Source organism: Bombyx mandarina, chromosome 21 (assembly GCF_030267445.1).
Source record: "Bombyx mandarina strain Sakado chromosome 21, ASM3026744v2".
NCBI lineage: Eukaryota > Metazoa > Arthropoda > Insecta > Lepidoptera > Bombycidae > Bombyx > Bombyx mandarina.
In genome coordinates, this window is record NC_143227.1 from 3,340,329 (window position 1) to 3,364,635 (window position 24,307).

The 24,307-nt window shown below is 36.7% G+C and overlaps 1 protein-coding gene across 1 annotated transcript; it reads right to left on the reverse strand.

Annotated features, from left to right (window-relative positions):
- Window positions 1-675: 675 nt before the first annotated feature.
- On the reverse strand, window positions 676-13,694 carry LOC114244289 (uncharacterized). The gene is made up of 4 exons (XM_028176053.2): window positions 13,572-13,694; window positions 6,476-6,776; window positions 6,223-6,306; window positions 676-1,628 (listed from the first exon to the last, which is right to left on the reverse strand). The coding sequence occupies exons 1-4, from the start codon at window positions 13,581-13,583 to the stop codon at window positions 1,426-1,428; spliced, it is 600 nt and encodes a 199-aa protein (XP_028031854.2). The 5' UTR covers window positions 13,584-13,694; the 3' UTR covers window positions 676-1,425.
- Window positions 13,695-24,307: the final 10,613 nt, after the last annotated feature.

Sequence of the window (24,307 nt, forward strand, 5' to 3'; positions counted from 1 at the left end):
AGAACGTATTTCTCCGGAGTAATATTTAAGCTGTTGGTACAATTAAAATAAAGGCTGTGCTTTCGAGAGAAAACGTTTGTGACTTGTTTATCTGCCTATGTGGGTACTTTTACTATCTATCTATCTATCTATCTCTTAGGTTTATGGCGTTTCCTTTTAGATTTCGCCAATGTACTTTTACTAACGTTGACAGCTTAGACTGTTTGACAATGACAGCTCACTGTTCAGTTGGAAAGGCAAAGGGAACTTAGTGCATTCATCTAAGTATTTTCTGTTTACGGTTCATGTATTTTATGTGGAAATTTACTGTTACTACTTTTTGTTAGAATTTGGGAAGCAATAATCAGGAATTTCTTCAATTTTGCTACAGTTGTGCACATACGAATAATAAACGAGTAATAACTCATCATTACATTTAAAAATGAGAAAACAATGAATTGACAAAATAAAGCCATTAATATGACGTCGCGGCTTGCGTTCTCGCTAATACCATACCACACGACATCAAACCATTTACAGTTAAAATGTCAATGTATGCCAACAAACAGCCAATGTTTACGAATTTATTTACAAAAATTTATAAGAAGAAGACTGGTAGGTGTTCTATCTTGAACATGCTATCTAGCACGTATACCACCGTCCACAAAGACTCATCCAAATAGGGCAATTAAACGATTCTTGACTTAAAGCTTCAAGTTTATTTGAATAAAATACACAGATATAGATTACATAAATACTACATTGGAAATATTGCAACATATCGTCTTCTCGCATTAAAACTGTATAATCTCAAAACTTACTAATTTTACAGGAGGGTGTTTTAAAGGTTTAACATGTAATATTTTTAATAATAATCATATTTGCAACATTTATGTTTATTTTTTACCAGTTACATTAACTGTCCTTTAAAGTAAGATAAAATTATGTATTAATTTTGTTAATAGTAGTCAAAACATAGATAAAGTAAAAACAAAAACAAAAACTAAACTACGCTCTTTTGACAGTATTTATGAGAAAAATCCTGGTGATACCAAATGTTTACGCATATTAACTCAATTTAGAATATTTTTGGAAATTGTACACTTTTAATGCGAAAAGGCAATATAGGAAATACAGGGTCATCTTCTATGCGTTATAACATGAGAAAATATATTTTCTCACTGGCTCTAAATATACAATTACTAATATTGACAACGTTTTTTTTACTTGCGTGAATGTACCAAAGATGTGATTCCACGAAATGTATATCGAAAACCATAAATGTCAATTAATAAAAATGATTAAATCATTATTAGATTGCTTATCATATTTAACTAGTAAAAGTCTTTGTCTAAAATACAATAACCATTAATCGATTAGCACAAACAACGGTGTTTTATAAGGACTTAATCGACAACTTTAAAATTGTATCTTATTTCAATGGACTTAAGCTACAGTTTCCACCTTCTTCTTCTCGTTAGTACTTCTCGCGACCACCCTAAAGTTGTCGCTGTAGCCGTCGCCGTAGCCTCCAAAGAAATTGCCAGCGTTGGTCGCGGGGTACCGGTCGAAACTGGATCTGTATTGGTTGTATCCAGATCTGTAGCCCGGGTAACCGGCACTGCCGCTCTGATATCCCGGTCTGTACCCTGAAACAATAACGTGAGAGCATTTTCTGTTAGATCTTGGATGACAATTATTTCCAATGCGTGACCAATAACGCGTTAACACCATTCGCGATCCTGCGCACCGAATGGGAAACAGTCGACGTCGCCCAAAACACGTCATATCGACTCCTCCCGATCCATTAACAGTGCTTTTAGGTACCTCAAGCACCGGTCATCGTTCTCGTCGAACCTGTCGTTTGCGACAAAGGGCTCGTCGAGTAAATTAACCCACAGACACAGCCCACTGAGTTTCTCGCCGGTTCGTCTCAGTGGGTCGCGTTTCCGATCCGGTGGTAGATTATGCGAAGCACGGCTCTTGCTAGGGTTAGTGTTAGCAACGTCGTCAGGTTTAAGCTCCGTGAGCTCACCTATTTGTTAGGGTTACGCTGAAATGGCTTCTCAAGGCAAAAAAAAAGCATTTCTCATTATTGCAACCGTTTTTCTTAGCACCCTTGTTTAATAGCCCTGGTGAATGCGTATTGAATCGTGTTAATATAAGTTCGTTCCCAGGAACAGGTACTGCTGTACATACTTAAAGCGTTTTAAAAAATGAGTTTTACTATGAACGAACATCAAATTTTACGGACTCATTGTACCTACATTAGAATTTTATCGGTAATGGAGGTCTCTATCGATTCCGCTTATCATTTCATACCAGGAGGACCAAGACTGCTTAAAAAGAAATTTTTCGATTACACATTTTAGTCGTAAGTTATTCAAGTTGTATCTTGTTACAGTAAAGTCTACAAAAATGTCAATGTACTCTCATTCGACCAATGACATGTAGACAAAAGATTTTCTCGTTGTATTCATAATTAAAACTACATTTATTTTCAATATTGGAAGCGCATAACGCTTGTATGACGAAGTGAACGATCAATCAATTACATCCCCAAGTGATTTTTTTAAATAGAGCGTTCACCTTGCTCACCAACGCGGCTTTATGTAGAACAAATATTACGCAAACAAGAAATTTTGTTGTCACTCAAACAAGAACAGGTGCAACGGACAGGAAATATTTACTTTATTTTCTAGCTATGCTGATAGATAGCCTTAAGAGGCTATTTCAACTTCACCCTAACATGTAGGTGACCTCACGGGGCTCAAACGGGAAGTGTTGCTAACACTGGCCCTAGCAAGGGCAGTGCTTCGCAGAATCTACTACCGAATCGGAAACGCGACCCACTGAGAAGATCCGGCGAGAAACTCTGTGAGCTGTGTCTGTGGGTTAATTTGCTCGCCGAGCACTTCATTGCAAGCGACGGCTTCGACGAGAACGGTGACTTATTTGCTGAAAATCGACTGTCGCTTAATGTTGGGGTTTGAATAACAGTAGCAGGCGACATCCGGTGAAGCTAGCATGACCCCTCGAGGTTTCTAGCAATAGGTAAGAAGAAAAAGGCAGCATACAATTTCCTAATAATAATATTTACCTTTTCTGTTAATGCTTAGATGGGTGTATGAACTCACAGCCCACATGGTGTTAAGTGGTTACTGTGGACCCCTTAGACATCTACAACGTAAATACGCCACCCACCTTGAGATATAAGTTCTAAGGTCTCAAGTATAGTTACCGTGCGGACTCACAAGAGGTTCTACCACCAGTAATCACGCAGATTATAATTTTGCGGTTTTTGATTTTTTATTACAAGACGTTATTCCTTCACCGTGGAAGTCAATCGTGAACATTTGTTCCCAAAAATAAAACGCTCACTCGTTGAAAAGTCGCTGCTTTGATTGGAACAAAGGCGTAACAAACAGCATAAACTGGATAATAATATTCGACGCTTGAAACCATAACCATATTCGCAATAACCATATTCGATGCACAAAAAAAATATACTTCTAGGTCAATTAAAATCATTTCAATCCTACAGCTACTAGCTAGATTCTACTACAGCTAGATTCGTTAAAATAAATTTTGTTTTCAGGTATTTCAACTTTAAATTAGTCTACTGTAAAGTTCACGCATTGTCGCTTAGTCATGTTTGCCTTTCAAGCGTCGAATTATACATTTTATTGGTGCGTTTCGTTTACACATTCCGAACAAGATACGAATTTGCATCGAAAACATTGACAATGGTGGGAAAGCGTTGAAGGTTGAACAGTATTGTAGACGTTGTGGCATCGAGCTGAATAACCGAAGCCGGCTATACGTATGATTATGCGAAATTAAAATAAAGCTAAAACGCGTGTAAAATAATAAGTTAGGTATGCGCTTCTTTCGTTTACCCACGGACACAGCCCACTGAGATTCTCGCTGGATCTTCTCAGTGGGTCGCGTTTCCGATCCGGTTGTAGATTCTGCGAAGCACGGCTCTTGCTAGGGTTCGTGTTAGCAACGTTGTCCGGTTTGAGCCCCGTGAGCTCACCTACTAGTTAAGGTTACACTGATATGGTCTCTCTAGACCAGTGATGAGCAAAGTACGGCCCGCGGGCCAAATCCGGCTCGCCGAAGTATTTAATCCGATCCGCCGAGAGTCCATCCATCCTAATTATTCTACTCAGCATTTGGGCGCGTAAAATAAAATCTGACGTTTATAATTGAAAATCTTCCAATTTTTAATGAAAGCTCCAATTCGTCAGGAGTGTTTTGAGCTTTCACTATCTCATAATTAACTTGCCATCATTATAAGTATCTCGGCAGTCTGTTTATTGTCAGTTTATTTATTGGGAAAAAACCATTCTTTTCACTTATCTATCACCCGCCTAACAAAGCGTAAAAGTAAAAAGTATTTTGTTTATCAAAAAGCTTTAATACAAAATGCATTTTTTCTATAACTCTGACCCTTCTCTAGAATTTCTTAAACTTTGTGGCCCGCCATTAAAAATGTTTGCCCACCACTGCTCTAGGGCATCAGCTTAGGTAGGAAAAAAAAATTCGATTAACTAAATTAATCAACTGAACTCGCTTATCAAATATAAATGGCATACACGCGTTAAATTTTTATAAATAGAAAGTCGTCGCGGTCTAAACGATAAGACGCCCGGTGTACCTACTCATGTCAAGCGATGCGTGTTTAAATAATAATAATAACTGGAAACAAATCATGCTCGGTCTGGCCCCAACTTAGGATTTCCTGTGTTATGGGTACCGGAGACTTGATAAACATGTTTAAATATAGACATACATATATATAGATAACAAATACCTAAATAGAGAAAACAAATCTGGTGGTAGGACCTCTTGTGAGTCCGCACGGGTAGGTACCACCACCCCGCCTATTTCTGCCGTGAAGCAGTAATGCGTTTCGGTTTGAAGGGCGGGGCAGCCGTTGTAACTATACTGACATCTTAGAACTTATATCTCAAGGTGGGTGGCGCATTTACGTTGTAGATGTCTATGGGCTCCAGTAATCGCTTAACACAAAGTGGGCTGTGAGCTCGTCCACCCATCTAAGCAATGAATAAAAAAAAACAGTATTCAGTTCAATTTATTTTTATTAGTTGTCGAGAAATTCTCACGAACCAACTCACAGAATACATCTAGCTGTGTATTGAAAAGTCTACGCACGTTCGATGTGAACCCAAGCAAAAAGGGCCTTGAATTAATTCGTTTATTTTTACTTGGACACGCCTAAGTGCTTCGTATCAAGGATAATGTGGCATTCTTACTATATGCAGCGCAAATGTCTATAATGTAAACCTTGTACGGGGATCTTAAGTGATAACATTATGACGTCATCTAAACATAGCATATGAGTAGGCGTGCTAAAGTATAAACTGCCGGCGCTTTCGTATCGAGCGATGCGACCGTGCCGGTGTTCGGAATCCGCATTAAGTGTGCCTTAGTGTGAGTTTTTTAACGTTCTCGATAACGTAAAAGTTATCTCACATTTGTTTGGAGTTGGAACGTTTACCTATGTTTGCCGCTAGGGGCGCTGTTCCAACTGCACACAAATTTATGTTAACTTTTACGCTATCGAGAAAGTTAAAAAACTCGCACTAAGCACACAGGTACCAATTTTTCTAACGAAATACGTACTTGACAAGTGTTCACGAATGAAATCCACGGTGAAGGAATAATATCTATATACTTATACTAATATATAAATCTACAGTGGTTTTTACGGATGTTCCGTTATAACGACTGAACCATGCATCCGATCGACTTGAAACTTGATATCCATGTAGAAAATATATGTACTTAATGGATAGGCTAATATTTATATGAGTGTTGGACTCCCTACACCAGTTGCGGGGGCGTTAATGATGAGAATCTTTGTGGGGGTGAGAAATATTAATGTTAATTTGAAATGCCCAGCGAAGCGGACGGGTACAGCTAGTCGTGTAATAAAAATCAAAACGGCAATAATTATAATTTGCGTAATTACTGATGGTAGTAGTAGGTCTTAGGAGATAGCATGGATAGGTACCACCACTCTGCCTACTTCTGTCGTGAAGCAGCAATCCGTTTCGGTTTGTAGCAGCCGTTGTACTGTGAAAACTGGGACTCAGAACTCTTTATGTCTCAAGGTGGGCGGCGGAATTTACCTTGTAAGTTATTATTATTATACAGTGTGTGGACTATGTTAAAATTATATAAAGCTATATAACTAGGAAAAAATAGATTTACCTCCATAGCCCGGGTACCCTGAAAGACCGCCGAAGCCTCCCTGATAACCGCCCTGATATCCGCCTTGGTAACCACCATAGTTACCTGTAATATACAATTCAATAAGTTAGAGCTTTTCAGTGGTTTATGAGTAAAAAATATTATGGGACGTCACATCCTTTTCAATAGATGAATTTTATCGAAGAAAAATCAACTAAATTTCTCTCGTCAATTACATACATTATATCGATTGAACGTTAAATTTTCAACTTACCTCCAAAACCGCCCTGATAACTTTGACCCGGATAACCGAAACCGGAGTAGCCGTTGCTTAAACCGGTATTTCCGTAACCGAAACCCGAGCTGCCGTAGCCAGGATAATTTCCGTAACCCGGGTAACTGCTTCCAGCGCTGCCGGTGTTGTAGCCGCCATAGCCGCCGTAACCGTTTTGATAGCCCGGCTTTAGAAGGCCGTAACCGCCCGCGTTTCGCGTTTGACCGGTAAAGTCATTGCTCGTATCCGACACTCTTTGTCCGATCGTCACGGCCGCCGAGCAGCATAACAAAAGAAGACTCTGAAAACATGGTTTTTATTAGAATCACTTTAAATATTAATAACAACGGCCTTAGTTCAGTATTGCTTTTGAATATGTATATAATTTACAAATACTAAAAAAACACGCTCAAAAAGCAAACTGAACTAACAATTAACTTAGTTTTATTCCCTTGACAATGAGATATTCGAGCGAATTTATAAAATTATTGTATTGTCATAGGTCTTTGATGCACGTGGAAATGTTCAAATAAATCCGTCGTCTTGGAGTCGATGAAAATTACGTTAAATATTTCGTTACGTACAAAAAAACGTACGTACATGCCAAGCTAATAAAAACTTTTTAAAAACATCTTATAGAATGTCTTTAGGCACTACAGACACTCATCTAAGCGACTACTGCACGGCATCAACTGTCCGCTGTAATCCGGATCCATCTATGTAAAGATATGGAATATCTAAAGTATGTAACGTTTAGTCGTCGTGGCCTAAAAGATAAGACGTCCGGTGCATTCGTGTTGAGCGATGCAGCGGTGTTCGAATCTCAGGCGTGTACCAATTTTTCTAATGAAATACGTACTCAACAGATGTTCACGATTGACTTCCACGGTGAAGGAATAACATCGTGTAATAAAAATGAAACCCGCAAAATTATAATTTGCGTAATTACTGGTGGTAGGACCTCTTGTGAGCCCACGCGGGTGGGTACCCTCGCCCTGCCTATTTCTGCCGTGAAGCAGTAATGCGTTTCGGTTTGAAGGGTGGGGCAGCCGTTGTAACTATACTGAGACCTTAGAACTTATATCTCAAGGTGGGTCGCGCATTTACGTTGTGGATGTCTATGGGCTCCAGTAACTACTTAACACCAGGTGGGCTGTGAGCTCGTCCACCCACCTAAGCAATGAAAAAAAGAAAAAAAAAAGAGTATCTAAAGTATGTACCGTGAGCTAAATCAAGCCGTGAAATTAGTTCGTGAAATTGTATCGACGCTTAGCTTTGTAAACTATTATCGTTTTGTGCTTATGTTGAAGCCATCGTTAATTTTGTTTCTGTTTATTTCGTGTGATTATAAAATCGTGCAGATCAAACTAGAACATGAGCTTGAGTTCGTGTGCCCGTCAAAAAAAAATCTAGAAAATTCCGTACACAGAACTTTGGTCTTTTGTCAGCAATCCGTATTACGTTTTGTCGAGTGCTCACTCTTGGATACACATGTTCCCGCTTGAATTCTGAATATGAATTAATTTAGAGAAGAAACTATTCGACTTTCATAGTCTCGACTTACTTGCATGAACTTGTTTTTAATATATTTTTCAACAAGACTGTAAATGTCATAAATCATGTTAAACGAGTTTTAATTGTCGTTACAGCTCTATTTCTATTAGTACATCGATTTGATAATTAAACAACTATCTCTTTTTCTCCACCTTATCCCACTAGGTGGGGTCGGCACAGCTAATTTTTCTCTTCCATTCTCTTCTATCAGCCGTCATCTCCACACTCACTCCTCTTTCTCTCATATCGTCATTCACACACTCCATCCATGTCTTCTTCGGTCGGTAATTAAACAACTATAAAATCGTTAATAGAAATTCATTCGTTTGATTCTCGATTTCCTGTGCGTCTGATATAATGTTTCATACTGTTATCATTCGCTTGCGTTTGCTTATCAAATTTTATAAAGGTGTAGTTTAGTGGAAAATTTCTGAAAAACAACGAAACATTCCTTGTCTATGCTTGGAGTAAAAATTTAAAGATGTGATTTCTTTAGACTTTTTGCTCAGATACTTTTAAAGTAAGAGATACAATAAATATCGTGGAAAATAAACAGAGGAAATGTATTATGTAGTCAAGAAAATAATAAATCGATCTATGCTTACTTATTATTAATATATTTTAGCATTATTTTATTACCTTGAGCTGTATTCATCTATTTATCTATATTGGAATTTCTCATGATTATCATTAAGATGGATAAAAAGACCTGGCTAAATGTATTTTGTTTAATTTTTAAAACATATTTATCTATTTTATGTTTGTATTATTAGAGTGAAATTTGACAAGTAAAAAGATTACTTCAGGATTCTACTACAGGTAAATGACCGAAGAGCTGTTGTAGTAGTGTCATTTAAATTACCATTTCTATGTTTTTTTTTGATACTTTCGCTTCTATTTTCTACTCGTTAAAATTGGATGTTTTTATTTATTTATTTTTTATTGCCCTTGTTTCCGTACTAGAAAATGTACGGGAGCGTGTTGTGGTATATACCCATATAATATTTATTTTGCAAGTCTTATCTTATTTTCTTGCACTAGAGTGTACAAATATCTAAGTATGAGATTGCTTCTATTATTATCAGGGGAAAGGCAAACAAAATGAACTAAACTGAATTGTTTTGCTTTGCGAATTATACAATTATTAATTCGGCGAGCCAACTTAGTGACTTTGTGCTCTATATTCTTTCAAATTCATGAATGAAATGAAGTTTTTCATACAACTTTTACATGTTTTGTCAATGGCTTTTCTTGAAAATACATAGTCGTCGAGGCCTAAAGGATAAGACGTCCGGTGCATTCGTATTTAGCGATGCAACGGTGTTTGAAGCCCGCTGGCGGGTACCAATAATAATTTTTCTAATGAAATACGTACTTAACAAATAATCACGATTGACTTCCGTGGTGAAGGAATAACATCGTATAATAAAAATCAAACCCGCAAAATTATAATTTGCGTAATTACTGGTGGTAGGACCTCTTGTGAGTCGGCACGGGTAGGTACCACCGTCTTGCCTATTTCTGCCTTGAAGCAGTAATGCGTTTCGGTTTGAAGGGTGGGGCAGCCGTTGTAACTATACTGAGACCTTAGAACTTATATCTCAAGGTGGGTGACGCATTTACGTTGTAGATGTCTATGGGCTCCAGGAACCACTTATCACCAGGTGGGCTGTAAGCTCGTCCGCCCAACAAAGCTATAAAAAAACAATACAAATGATCTAAAATAATTTCTTAATTATAGGGAATGATTTCTAAATTTGAATTAAGATCCTAGCCCACAATAATCTTCTATCTAAAGTTACGAAAATCAATTACATTTGGGTTTGTTTATTAAATCCGATTGTGCTAAGGTTTGGTATAACTTTAGTTGAGACTGTAGGGAAGACTTCTGTCATATATCATCAAAGTAAGCCACATATGTATGTGGCGCGCGAGTACTTATCATATATACAGCAAATCGATTTTTTCTGTAATTATCGATCAATACAACAAAGACCAGATTTCACTGTGTAGTCAAAAATAAAATGAGTTCATAATTTAGAATAAATTTTCTAAAAACATAATTCATTAGTTATTATTTATACGTAAGTATATTTAGTGCTATAAAATAAGTTAATAAATATGATTATATTGATTAGTAGTTACACGAGGACACGTTTCTGCTTTTATCTTTGTGGGTACACACGAATACTGAAAACCATATAAATTATAAGATATATGAAAAAAAAAAACCTTTATCAAACTATGCCAATAAAGTTTTATTGCTTAAATGTCAATTTAAAGTACTGCGCACGTATTGAGTGACCGTATCAGGAATTCCGTGTTCGGAAACGGCATCACCGCAACCCAAATTTTAAAAACATGATCAGTGAAAATTTAAATTAGTATGACCTACAAATTCAATTGTTTTTCAATGACCTTCATTTTGGAGATATAAAAAATAAAAATACGCAATTAATATATAAATAAATGACGCGCACATTTGACGAGTAATAAATAAATCCCGTGACAAAATTATTCGTGTTATTAATAACGCATTGAAATCAGAACTAATCAGAAGATAATATAACAAAAAATGTAATTAAAATTTGACAAAAAATATCTTTTAGATCTGTAATAAACTTGAAACCTGTTCATCCGCCTTTAATTAAAGTTAAAAATCGATAATGAATATTGCCATCTTCTAAGGCGTCATTAAATATATTTAGTAAATCGATATATTTTCATCAGGACATGTAGTCCGAATTGAGGAGACCAGAATGCCAAGAGACAACTACTCTATGGCAAACCAGAGGGCCGCAGAAGTCGTGCCAGACCCAAACTCCGATGGTTAGATGGCATAGAGCACGACCTCAAAGTTATCGGTGTCAGGAACTGGAAGAAAAAAGTCCTGAACAGAGCAGTCTGGAGAGACATACTGGACCAGGCTAAGGCCCACCCTGGGCTGTAAGGACTAAGATGACGATGCTGATGACATATTTTCATGAATAAAAAAAACAACCTTTAATATTTAAACTTCCAAAGGTGACTTGTTTTTGTATCGAATTTAGCACTGTAATAACCTAAGTGCGCATCTCTATGACGAATTTAACTAATTACCTGGAGCATTAACCTCGATAAAACAAGTACGACTTGTTTGCGACAAAAGAAGAATTGAAACAGATGGGTTCTTATACTTAGAAACAATGGGTGCTTAAATTGTTCATCACCTCATCTAGTTTGAAGAAATTTTGAAGTCAACATGGCTTAAAAGATGAGACGTCAAATAGTCAAATTTTTCTAAGCAAATTCATAATAAACTAAACACGTGCTCTTGGACGTGGAATCTAATCCATAGACCACCCACTGAGTTTCTTACCGGATATTCTCAGTGGGTCGCGGTTCAGATCACGGTGGTAGATTCAGAAAAGCCCGGCTCTTGCTAGGGCACATGCTAGCAAACTCTTTCATGTTGAGCCCCGTGTGCTCTCTCGCCAGTCAGGGTGAAGCCAGAATAGCCTCTCGAGGCTGTTCGCAGACAAGTAGGCAAAAAATGAATAATGATATCATTTATTAAAAACGTAATCGGCAAAATTTTTAGATTTCCTTAATAACTGGTGTTCGGACGCCCATTCTGTCTATATCAGCTGCGAAGTAATCATGCGTTCCAGTTTCGAGGCTCGGATAGCCGTGGTATACGAGACCATGAGACTCTAAGTCTTATGGCAGCAGAATTCATGTTGCAATCCCCATGAGTACCGGTAACCGCTTCATATTGGAGGGTCTGCAAAAATGTTACTTTCCTATCAAGCTCTATTTGTTAGTGACATTAACATTTGTGTTATTTTAAATGTTTCACAATAAGCAATACTAGCTTTCTGTGGGTAGTTTTGCGTAGACTACGTTGCGTGATCGTGGGTAGAATACCGCGACCAGCAATAGAATGAAAAGTAACAGTCCAGACTATGTTCATACTGAATGTCATCGACATCCATTCTGTGGTATTAAGCTGAGACTGAGTTGCTTTCGTGTTCATGATATGTATGTATTTATTTATTTCTTCGGTTTTTGCGTTTTTTTTTTATTGCTTAGTTGGGTTGACGAACTCACGGCCCACCTGATGTTAAGTGGTTACCGGAGCTAAGAGACATGTACAACGTAAATGCGCCACCCACCTTGAGACATAAGTTCTAAGGTCTCAGTATAGTTACAACGGCTGCCCCACCCTTAAAAGCGAAACGCATTACTGCTTCACGGCAGAAATAGGCAGGGCGGTGGTACCTACCCGTGCGGACTCACAAGAGGTCCTACCATCAGTAATTTTTTCAATTTCGCGCCTTCCCGGGTCTCGATTCGATTTAAATAATTTACAGTTTTCGTGGACACGTCTACCAACCACAATATAAAATTGTAAAGTATTAAAAACGTCAGAAATGAAATAAAGATAATAAAAAATCGTGGGATTAAAACAATATTACGTAACCTAATCGGTATAAATCAGCATCGAACAGTATGTATAAAAGTAATGTAAATCTTTAAATGACGTATTTTTAATCCAAAATCCGTTTTTAATGAAGCAAATCCTATCCAATATATTATGCCCGAAATTAATAACGTTCTGTCAGTGAAAAGTACATGAAAATTCATTGAAGTAATATCGGAAATTTGAGCGAGTCGAATGCTACTGTTTTATTAAGTTTATTGATCGATTAACGGCCGTCTGGTGTAGTGGTAAGTGACATGGTCACTACACAAGGGGGTCGCGGGTTCGAATCCCGCCAAGGGAAGATATTTGTATGATAAATATAAATGTCTTTTCCAGGGTTATGGATGTATATTAAATATATGTATGTGTGTAATAAAAATATTACATTTATATCCGTTATCTGGTACCTGTAACACAAGTTCTTTACGAACTTATCACGGGACCAGTTAACGTGGCGTGATTGTTAGTAAATATTTATTTATTTATTTATTATTGATTAATATTAGTACTAAATATATATATTTTTTATAAATTTATCGAATTAAGGACACATATGCATTGTACCGTTTGATTTATAAAAAAAATATGTAAATGTTTGACACCCTTAAGATTTCATACATTTTAATTATACCTACGTGTGTTCATATCAGATTAAATTCGGTAGCGGATTTTATCTGTAAATCATCTATAACTCATATCAATTTGAAATCTAATCAAGGGTTGTTAACACCAAAGGAAATATAATATCGCAAAGCTATCGATACTGATCTAGATCAGATTGTGAATGCTTTTTTTTTTAATTCATCGATTTTCGTTGATTAATTTTATTATCGATTTTCATTTATAACTAAAAGATAAATTCCGATTATTTTGAAGTATTCGAATGTTTTTAATTCGTTGGATTGTAACTGCTAGGCGCCGTGGTAATTTTGAACAGTTTTATTTAAAAAAAAAAAACATTCATATAATATTCAATTATTTAAATATAATTTTAGTCCTAATGAGTTAACAATTTCAAGTTACCATGATAATATTTTTTATTCGATACAGATTTCTAAATAACCTACTGAAACTCACCAAATAATTCATTGTATAAATATTTGATCACTGAATTCACTATAGATAACTTTGTTCTTCGCACTAACTCACAATGATCAAGATTGTTTCATCTCACGCCTTTTTATTGCAGGCACAAACAGAAAGAAACACCACAGTTAATAAATATTACGGTAGTTTAACTCGGTGTCGGATTGATTCTTACTCAAGTTCAGCTGTCGCTTATATTCAGCGTATTTAAGGCTAGTCGACGTGTCAGTTTAGCTGTTACTAAAGTAGTTCAGTCCATGATGTTCGGTTCCAATTACCTAAGAATTGGGTGGCAGTATTTCTGTGTCAAGTTATTTTTCACTATTAACAATTAGTATAATGGTTTTATTAATTGTTATTGTCATTAATCGATAAGACCACCCCAGTATTTTTTCATATTTACTATTAGTAACTACTTTTAAGTGTTTTACAATAATAATAAAATATCCTATAGGATAAAACACAAATTACATTTTTGTGTTTGTCTGTTCGACATTTATACCAATTTAAACTGGAAAGGGTAGGGGTATTAAATTGAATTTAACGCGATATAGTAAAGTGTATGATGGGAAGAAGTTTTAAAAATCTCAAGCTTCTCAGTCATCGCAATCAAAATATATGGCCATATTTTGTAACTTGTTTGATTAAAGAGTTGGGACAGCGGCTAGGCTTAAACCTTATTTTTCAAGGTGGACGCGACATTTGCAATGTCCATGAATTTCTTTAATTATTTAATTCGAGATGTGCCACGAGGTCCTTCACGATTCTGTGAAAAAAAAGATTTATACAGCACTTTTTCGTTGACCTAGACTGATGAAATTCTGGAAGAGGTCTTATAGAACAAGTTAAGGGGAAAAAACTTTGAAAATATATTATATAGTAGATTTATGTCTTTGTACACATAAACAAAAACATTACCTGACTTACGAGCTTAAGTTTACAGGTCCAAAAAATATTTACATTTGACGAAACTGTTTCGGTCCTCAAAGTAATCAATGAATCGGCAGAGGTATATCAAGATCATTCTTGGAAAGGTCCTTAAGCTTCTAAATAACACCTTTAAATATGTTTTTTTCAGCGCTGAGCTATAAAGCTCAATGCACACGAGTGTGGTGGAAAGGGATGTTTCTGACTTTGCCAGAAATACTGAACGGCTGTAGTGCAGTCCCAACCTTAATCCGCTTGATCATGCCTTATGGTCTCTTTTAGAGAATACGGTATGTTCTGAACGGTGTACTCTCTAACGTATATAATAGATACTACAGTAATAAATGTACTGGTTATAACAATATTTATTGCAAGACCAAGTATCACTTGCAGTTTGGAAATGTTTGAGGTCCGAACGGAAACTAACACAATATCTACCGTCAGAAGACACGCAGGGACCTCGGTAACCGTACTCGTCGAACTCGACAAAGAGGCCGACGTGCAACCTAACCTATGCATCAGCCTGCTGAGTTTCTCGCCGGATCTTCTCAGCGGGTCGCGATTTCGATCCGGTAGTAGATTCATTCGCGAAGCAATTGCTCTTGAGTTGTTAGGTCTCCTTCGGAGGCGCTCGGGCAGTTGTTAGCAAATCCCACCCCTCTTGGCTGAGCCTTTGCTCGCCCACCTGTCCTGGTGAAACTGGAAAGGCCTTCGGGCACCAGTAATCTATCAATCATAAAAAAAAACCTTGCGTTGTTCGAAAAGCAGGAGAGCCGGTATTATAAACTAGTTTCGGCTTGGTACAACCAAACAAAAAATAAGTGGCCCAAAAAAGCAAAGAGCACGGGAACGTTGTTTCAAAACTTATTTAATCGCTAGTGACATAATGAGTATTTCGAGTAACTTCTATGATATTTAATGAGCAAAGTTGTTTTACAAGTTGACATTAATTACAAATAATCGTTGATTGATAAATTCCGATTAATTAACTTTTCTGTTTTATCTGTTATTAGACAAGTACTTCCAGTATTAGATAGATATACACATATGGAATATACATATGTAAAGTATTAAAAAAAAAATCAAGACGTCAACAAATTTTAATAACAGTTTCGAATCTTTCTTATATAATACGTTTATTTCTTTAATTTTTTGTGAATATTCTCATTTTAGATTATCACTACAATACATATTTTTTTTAGACAAACGCTGGTTGTAATCTCAATCGTATAACTAAACAGAACTAGGACGAAGGGCGGAATGTATCTGTGCCGGGTTCGCAATTAGCCCCACGGCCAGTTTCCATTTACTAATTTTTTTATACAAAAAGCAAATTAGCTAAACAAGAACATTTTTTTGTTGCACTATTCAAGAAAAAGCCTTGCCTATTGGAACGTGTTTATACTGTGTCTCGAGACAGGGCCAGACGCATGCTACACGCGTCGCCCTGCGGCATTATTGTCTACTGGATTGTTTATGGTCCCTTTGGACTGCGATCTGCCTGTGCCACTATATATGGCGACCTGTGAGGATATAAGAATGTCCTTGTGCCATAATAACAATATTAATTTATGTATTGTACTAATGTAATGTACTAAAGAAATTTATTTTTTATCAATAAATTTAAATCTGATGATGTAAAAACTAAGATGGAAGCTTACATATATATTAGGTCTTCGGACGTAGCAGATACTAGAGCGTTTTCATAAATATCAGCCGTTAAGACGATCTGATTTTATGCGGTTTTTTCTTTAAGTGCCTATTTATCCAACATATAAGGTGTTTTAAATATGTCCAGTATCATGGTGAATTGAGTTCCATGAGTGAATTGGAATTTTTAGAAAAATAGAAGCCCGATTATCTAGTTCTAGCTGGCGATTTTTAATACGGTACCACAAAAACAAAACTGTGTTCGATTTTTTTTACTTCAAAATAGTTTCATTGTTCGCAGCTGGACAGAATAAAACTCTGCTGGTATCCGGGATTCAAGGACAAAGAGACATACTATCGATTACCATAACTTTTTTATTTATTGGTTAGATGTGTGAACGAGCTCACAGCCCACCTGGTGTTAAGTGGTTACTGGAGCCCGTGGACATCTACAACGTAAATGACCTTGAGATATAAGTTCTAAGATCTCAGTATAGTTACAACGGCTGCCCCACCTTTCAAACCGAAACGCATTACTGCTTCACGGCAGAAATAAGCAGGGCGGTGGTACCTACCCGTGCGGACTCACAAGAGGTCCTACCACCAGTATAAAACATTACCGGATATGAAATACAAACTAACATACCACTTTAATATACTAAAATGAACATTATTCTCGTCTAATTTGGGAATGTATCAAATATCCTAGCGCTTGGGAAAGACCATCGAAAATAATTCATTCTAGAATTAAAAGTGTGCGTGGGAAAAATTGCGCTGGAAACGAGTTTTTGGACGAAGCCAAGTCGATGACCTTAACATTTGGCCTTAACAAATCAAAAACTACTATGGTAGTAAGTACGGTGATATTAAGGAAACAAATTATGAACAAAGCAAAGGTATTAAATGTTTCAGGGGCTTAGTTTTAGCGAGGACTTCACAACATTATCTCTAATGTTCTTATATATTTCCTAGTAATTGTTATCGATAAAAACTATTTTTTTTTTGTTGTTATTTTAATTTTCTTTACTAATCAGGTCTAAGGATTTCGCTTGGCTATATCTGGGATTGGATTAGTGACTGATAAATAAATGATTAATTTATTAAAACCACATGCCAGCGGAACTGGCTCCGATAGAATGTACTAATGTGGTTAATTTGCGTTAATTTAACAACTTGACAGACCAGCATATTTTTGGGGTTAAAGTATGAAATTGCCGATTTGTGCTGAAAAATTGAAATTCGTTTTTTTTTTCATACATATTTATTTAATCAAAATATCTACCATTATTATCTATACCTTGCTGTCATCTAATAGGAAGGTCATTTATGTCTTTGTGATAGGACTCGGGTGATTTAGATTCTACAAATTTGTGAAAACATTTTGTACTGCCTCCTCGGAAGAAAACTTTTTATCACGTAAAAAATTGTCAAAAGCACGAAAAAAATGGTATTCCGTTGGAGCAAGGTCTCGCAAATACAGAGGGTGACGAATAGTTTATAATTGCAGTTTCTGTAGAGTTAAAACGGTTTCTCATGCTGTATGAGGTCTCGCGTTATCATACAGCAATAACGATGAAGATCGATTCATGAGTCAGGGCTGTTTCACTGTAAGTTTTGCTATCACTGTTTGGAGTTCGGCACAATAGATATCTGCTGTTATTGCTTGACCAGATCGGAGAAAGCTAGTGAATAACACCATGCTGAGACCACCAAACAGTTACCATTACCTGTTTATTAGTAAGCTTTGCTTTAGGACACTGAGGCGTTTAACCTGGGGTCAGCTATTGTATTTTTCATTTACGGTTATCCCAAAGAATCCACTTTTCATAACATGTCACAATTCGATCTAATATTCCTTCGTTTCTATATCGATTCAACAAGGCAACATGCTTTTTTTTCTGCAGATCAGTCAAAACATGAGGCACCCATTTTTCATAAAAAAAAATATTTATTGTTTTGAAGCACATTAGTCAGTATTGTTGGTAAGGTAACGATAAGCCATGCCGCTAACTCCTGGGTAGCTTGGGTCGGATCGGCTTTCACCATCTCTTTCAATTCATTGTTATTCACATGTGTGGGCGGTCTTCCACGTGGTTCGCTCTCCAAATCAAAATTTCCATCACGAAAGCGTTTAAACCAAAATCGCACGGTGCGTTCATTACCAGTCCTCTCTCCAAACGCAAAATTGATATCGCGAGTATTGTTTCTGCAGCGTCATTTCCACGTTGGAACTGATATTAAAAAATCACTCGAATTTTCGAAGTATCCATCATTCTTGTCTAAGCTGAATAAAAAAAAAAAAACTGAAAGTCGATAATCGAATGTTGTACATTTTTTAAAAGAAGAATCTCATAGGTACCATTTGAAAAAAGTTTAACTCAATCCTTAAATTTAGGAAGGTTAAAACCTATTCATTGTAAATTCGAAATATACAATTATAAAAATACAATTCGAAATACCAATTTCAATAGAATGGCAATTTCATACTTTAACCCCTATTATTATAGCTCTAGTAATGCCTATTCCCACAAGGTGGTCGGACCAAATACGATCTTCTTTAAACACCAACTTCCACAATGCCCTTCATGGAGCTAAGGATCGCAGCAGATGGAGGGAAATCGTATGGAAGAAAGTGATGCAGCGGGGGAGTCACCACCCTCAGTAATGAGGAAAATGACGCGAGGAGGAATGCCTATTAACATAGAACTTAAGGGACGAGTCAATAGGTATGCATACATACATATGTTATTTAGGTTTTTTTTAGAATTCTTTTCATTGGTCATGTTCTTTAGAAATCATTACGACATTACGACATCGTCTCCCATCTCAGTGCTTCTATAAACTACTTGTAACAGGATCCAAGGCACAGGTTACCGTACTCGTTGAACTCATCAGAATTCGACGTGAGAGTGTATAGCCTACTGAATTTATCGCCGAATCTCCTCAGCGGGTCGCGATTTCGATCTGTTTGTGGGTTCATTCGCGAAGTAGCTGCTCTTGAGTTGTTAAGTCTGCTTCGGAGGTGCTGGGGCAGCTGTTAGTAAATCCTCTTACTGGCTCCCACTTTCCTCCCTCTGCTCAGATGACCTACCTATCGCCTACCTATACAGATTTTTTATTTTTTTTATTGCTTAGATGGGTGGACGAGCTCACAGCCCACCTGGTGGTAAGTGTTTACTGATCTACAACATAAATGCGCCACCCATCTTGAGATATAAGTTCTAAGGTCTCAGGTATAGTTACAACGGCTGCCTCACCCTTCAAACCAAAACGCATTACTGCTTAACGGCAGAAATAGGCAGAGTGGTGGTACCTACCCGTGAGGTTCCCTCACAAGAGGTCCTACCACCAGTAATTACGCAAATTATAATTTTGCGGATTTTGATTTTAATTACACGAAGTTATTCCGTCACCGTGGATGTCAATCGTGAACATTTGTTGAGTACATATTTTATTAGAAAAATTGGTACCCGCCTGGGATTCGAACGCTGGTGCATCGCTCAACACGAATGCACCGGACGTCTTATCCTTTAGGCCACGACGACTCTAACTGGAAACATGAAACTGGAAAACTCTCTGGACCAGCAGTAATCCCTCCAGCCAAAAAAGCAACCTCCGGGTAACGTGTATTGTAAATATGCTAAAGAGTTCACGATAAAACGTATAGGAGTATATCATTTTTGTAATAAACGTTGGTGACTGAGAAGATCCGGCCAGAAACTCAGTGCGAACCTGTCGAAGACTAATTTTCCTAATCAGCTGTTTTGACGTCTTGTTTTTGACGCACGCTTTAAATATTTAAGGATCATTTTTAAAGATAAGATAGATTATCGTGCAAGACGTACAAAGTACTAAAAATAATGATATTAAAAATGAAAATGTATAATATCTATATATTAATACGTGAAGCAAAAACTTTGTATCCCTTTTTACGAAAATTGCGCGGACGGAGGAGTATGAAATTTTCTACACTTATAGAGAATATAGAGAAGAAGTGCACAATGCTAATATTTTTTTTAAATAATGCATAAAATATACATTAAATGAATAAAGAAAACATTACACACACTACATACCATGTATTTGACGCACACACGTATGCATACTATTTATTGTCAAACTTTTGTTCTTGGCGTCTGTTGTCAAATTGAGAATAGATTAAGCATTGTTTGTCTTTGTTAATATTTTTATAGTGTAGTCTTGGCGAAATTTGTGATTATAGAAGTATAAAATACAATCATAATAGTGTACAAACTTACAATTCCAATTAATTATAGTCGAATTTCGACTACTGCGGGACCTCTAGTTTTAATTTAATAGTGAAAATTTTCGAACAAGATTTCCAGTCTATTCGTATATGTTCCTAAGTTATGTTATCACGATAACATCGGAATATGAATGAAATAAATTTGGATTTGAAAAAAAATAATGCGATGATGAGTATTCGCTTTATCATTTCAAGTATAATATTAAATATGTTCAATGTGCCTTCAATAATGTTATGTTTATACACCTCTATGACATTTGATGTTCGACATACAGGTAGTATTGGCTCTATTCCCGAAAACGAAGACAGAATTATAGACACTAGAGGTCCCGCAGTAGTCGAAATTCGACTATAATTAATTGGAATTGTAAGTTTGTATACTATTATGATTGTATTTTATACTTCTATAATCACAAATTTCGCCAAGGCTACACTATAACAAAACATTAATAAAGAGAAACAATATTTAATCTATTCTCAATTTGACCACAAACGTCAAGAACAAAAGTTTGACAATAAATAGTATTCATGCGTGTGTGCGTCAAATACATGGTATGTAGTGTGTGTAACGTTTTCTTTATTGATTTAATGTATCTTTTATGCATTATTTTAAAAAAATATTAGCATTGTGCACTTCTTCTCTGTATTCTCTATAAGTGTGGAAAATTTCATACTCCTCCGTCCGCGCAAATTACGTAAAAAGGGATACAAAGTTTTTGCTTCACGTATTAATATATAGATTAACACATAAAATCATGTTCGAAAACATTTATTTTTCTACAAACTTTTGCGAGAGCGCAATGTAAAATGCGCGGCACTACAAGGCCATTTGAGGGAACGTTACCCTTATTTCTACTTCTGGAACAGTAATTACCTTTTTTTTAACAAAAGTGTCTTTGTAAATCTTACTGGTGGTGGTAAGAGGTCTTGTAAGCCCGCACGGGTAGCTACCACTACCCTAGCTATTTTTGCCGTGAAGCAGTAATGCGTTTCGGTTAGAAGGGTGGGGCAGACTTTAATTCCATATTTTTTTATTAAAATTAAGTTTCTTTCTTTGCTAATCTTATTGTCTGTTTGTTAAGTTTCATCAATAGCATTGAAGTATGGTTATAACTTCTGTATAGTTATAATTTCAATCTGATGCTCTAGTCGTTCCAAAGAAACTGGGACAATAGAGAAAAACTTATCGGATATGCAGATAGAGAGAACGATAATGAAACCGTCTAAGGACTCCTTTGTTGGTTTTTTTCTTTCCTATGCTGGTAACATCGAATGGTTATACCAGCTTCGCCTAGTGTGTAGGTACCAATGTGTAGATGGTGCCACCGGATTAAAATCGTGACCCAATGAGGAGATCCGGCGAGAAACTCAGATACAAAACATACTACCACATAACAGTGACCGGTGCTTGGAATGCCTAAACGCACCGATTGTGGATCGGGAGGATCCGAAGTGACGTGTTCTGGGCGACAGTGACTGTTTTTCATTTGGTCAACCGGGTCGGGCATGTAGTTACCGGCGGTCATGATAAGAGGGTTTTCGTGTCGCGCTGTTTTTTCGAAATGGCAAAATGGGTTGTATTATTGGGTAATGAGTAATTGGGTAAAAAATTAATGGGTATTTAAGTGAATACGGGCAGCGTGAACGAAATTTTATTGGCATAGGTCATTACTGAACGTATGCATGTTTTGTAGAGAGGCACCCTATTTTGAAAGCACAATTTACTTCACTTGCAGATCATCCGATTGAAGCGTCCGAGTATGAAAGCGGCTCAGCCGCGTACCATCTTAACGTGAGGATAGATGTCATCCCTCTGTCGAGGGTAATGTAGATATTTGGCCTTCGAGGCCCGCGGTATGGGCTGGCCGAATAGGGTGGTGGGGCGAAGGGCGTTGGTGTTACTGGGCTTATTACAGAGTGGGATACTCGAAGTGGTATCTGGAAGGGGACCCATTTTGAAGAGTACAGCTGTTTTTTCGTCGTGTTGATGGTAGTGCGCCTCTTCCAAAACCACAGTTCCATGGTAGCTGTAGCAGTCTGGAGTCGCCGATGAATTAATGACTTCTTTCTACACGAGTAGTAGATAGTCATGTCGTCGACGAAGTGAGCTAGATCGCTCTCCGGAGACAGCGGTATGTCGTTAATATACAAACTAAACAATATCAGGGTGCGCGAGAAAAACCATAAATTAGATCAGACACATAAAAAATTAGTTTTAATAATCGACTGGTAAAACACATTCTTCGACATGACTCACATAATCATTTCGTTATTATGAATACGGAAGTCGGTGATAATGCCGCTATTGCATTCGAGCAAGGAGATCTCAGTTCCATAGTATACGACAAGGTTAATTATTATTACGTACACAAACTGAATATCTAATTGGACTATTTCCATTAATTATGTGCCATTGAGACTGGAGTAATGTTATGATGATGTGTTTGGGCTGCTACTATTATTTTAATTTCTCATCAATAAAACCTGATCGAATGTGGTTGCCGTTGTCAAAAGCCTGGCAACTCCAGGGGCTCAACGCAAGCTGCTGGGGTTGCTGCTTACCAAGAACGACTGTCAACAAAGGCTCTTGAGGGAGGATGCGGTTGGACCAGCATGGCTTCATTCGACACGTGTCTTAGTCTCAGCCGCCTGTCTGACATGAACCCTTCTTGTGTTATCTCCAGTAGTATGTCCATTGCGATATGCCATAGACAGGGACTTTTTCATTTCTTCTTTTGGTGCTACATTTACTTCATTCGTTTTTTGGTTCACGATTTGCTATTTTTATTATACGAAACACTAGTTTGGATTTTCAAATACCCAAAAAAAGGTAAATTTTACACAACAAGACAAAATGATATGATATAAATGATAAAATTACACGATTAGTGTTTATTGATGTATAAGTTTCATACTCATTCAAATTCCAATCTAAACGTTATGAGTTTTTCACTTCAATCTATCTTGTTTTTTGGGAGATTCAAAGGTGGTTTGGAATGGATTTTTCGGGACTTTCTAGGCTTGTGATTATGAGCGTATGCTGTTAAAATATCTGGTACTTATAAATAACTGTTGTATGTATGTATGTACGAGCATATTTAGCAGTCTACATGTGTATATTGATTTGCTCATTTATTTCCTCATCACTCCAGATTTAATTAGGGTATACTGACAAACGTTAACCTATATTCATTTGGCCCATGATGATCAACTTTTTGTTATTTTTTTTTTTACCGAAATTACTTGGAGGCATATCTTGTTCAATTTATTGTATAATAATTAAAATGGATAATTCTTTTCAGGTGAATCTGTATCTACTGAGGGAGTTACCTTATATCAGGGAAATAACCGGATAAATTTATATTTGATAAAAGTCTAATTGTATCGCTTAAGAGCTTAACGTTTTACTGCTTGTCATAGAGTAGTGTAAGTAAAACCTCATGTTGCAAAGTTGGATCGGGGTCAAGAACTCACACGTAAAATTAAAATTTTCCCAAAAAACTGAACTTTCGCGTTAACGCTATAAAGGCTATTTTGGTTGTGAGTTGTATAGTTGTTTAATTAAGTTAGAGCCTTGGGGGATTTCGGCCCTTTAAGTGACATGGCTTAAATACATTGCAGCATCTTATTTTTTATTAAAACATAAATTAATTTGTGTAAATTGGATTCGGCCAATGGTTAGGCGCGACTGACGTATCGCTGATCGTATCGTTATCATGGGCAAATTAAAAAATTGCGTCGCGATAATACTTAAGATACAATCCATGCTAATATTGCTAATGTGAAAATAGGTATGTTTGGATGCTTGTCACACGCATCAATAGTTTATAGATTAGATCCAATAGCCCTTGCATTAGACGCCTTTAGTTCTAACACTAGGAGT

Excerpts from the sequence above, each read along its gene's own strand:
- LOC114244289 (XM_028176053.2), bottom strand. Across the intron at positions 6,307-6,475 it reads TTATCAGGGCGGTTTTGGAG|GTAACTATGGTGGTTACCAA; the intron begins GTAAGTTGAAAA and ends TGTATATTACAG. Across the intron at positions 1,629-6,222 it reads AGGGTACCCGGGCTATGGAG|GGTACAGACCGGGATATCAG; the intron begins GTAAATCTATTT and ends TTATTGTTTCAG.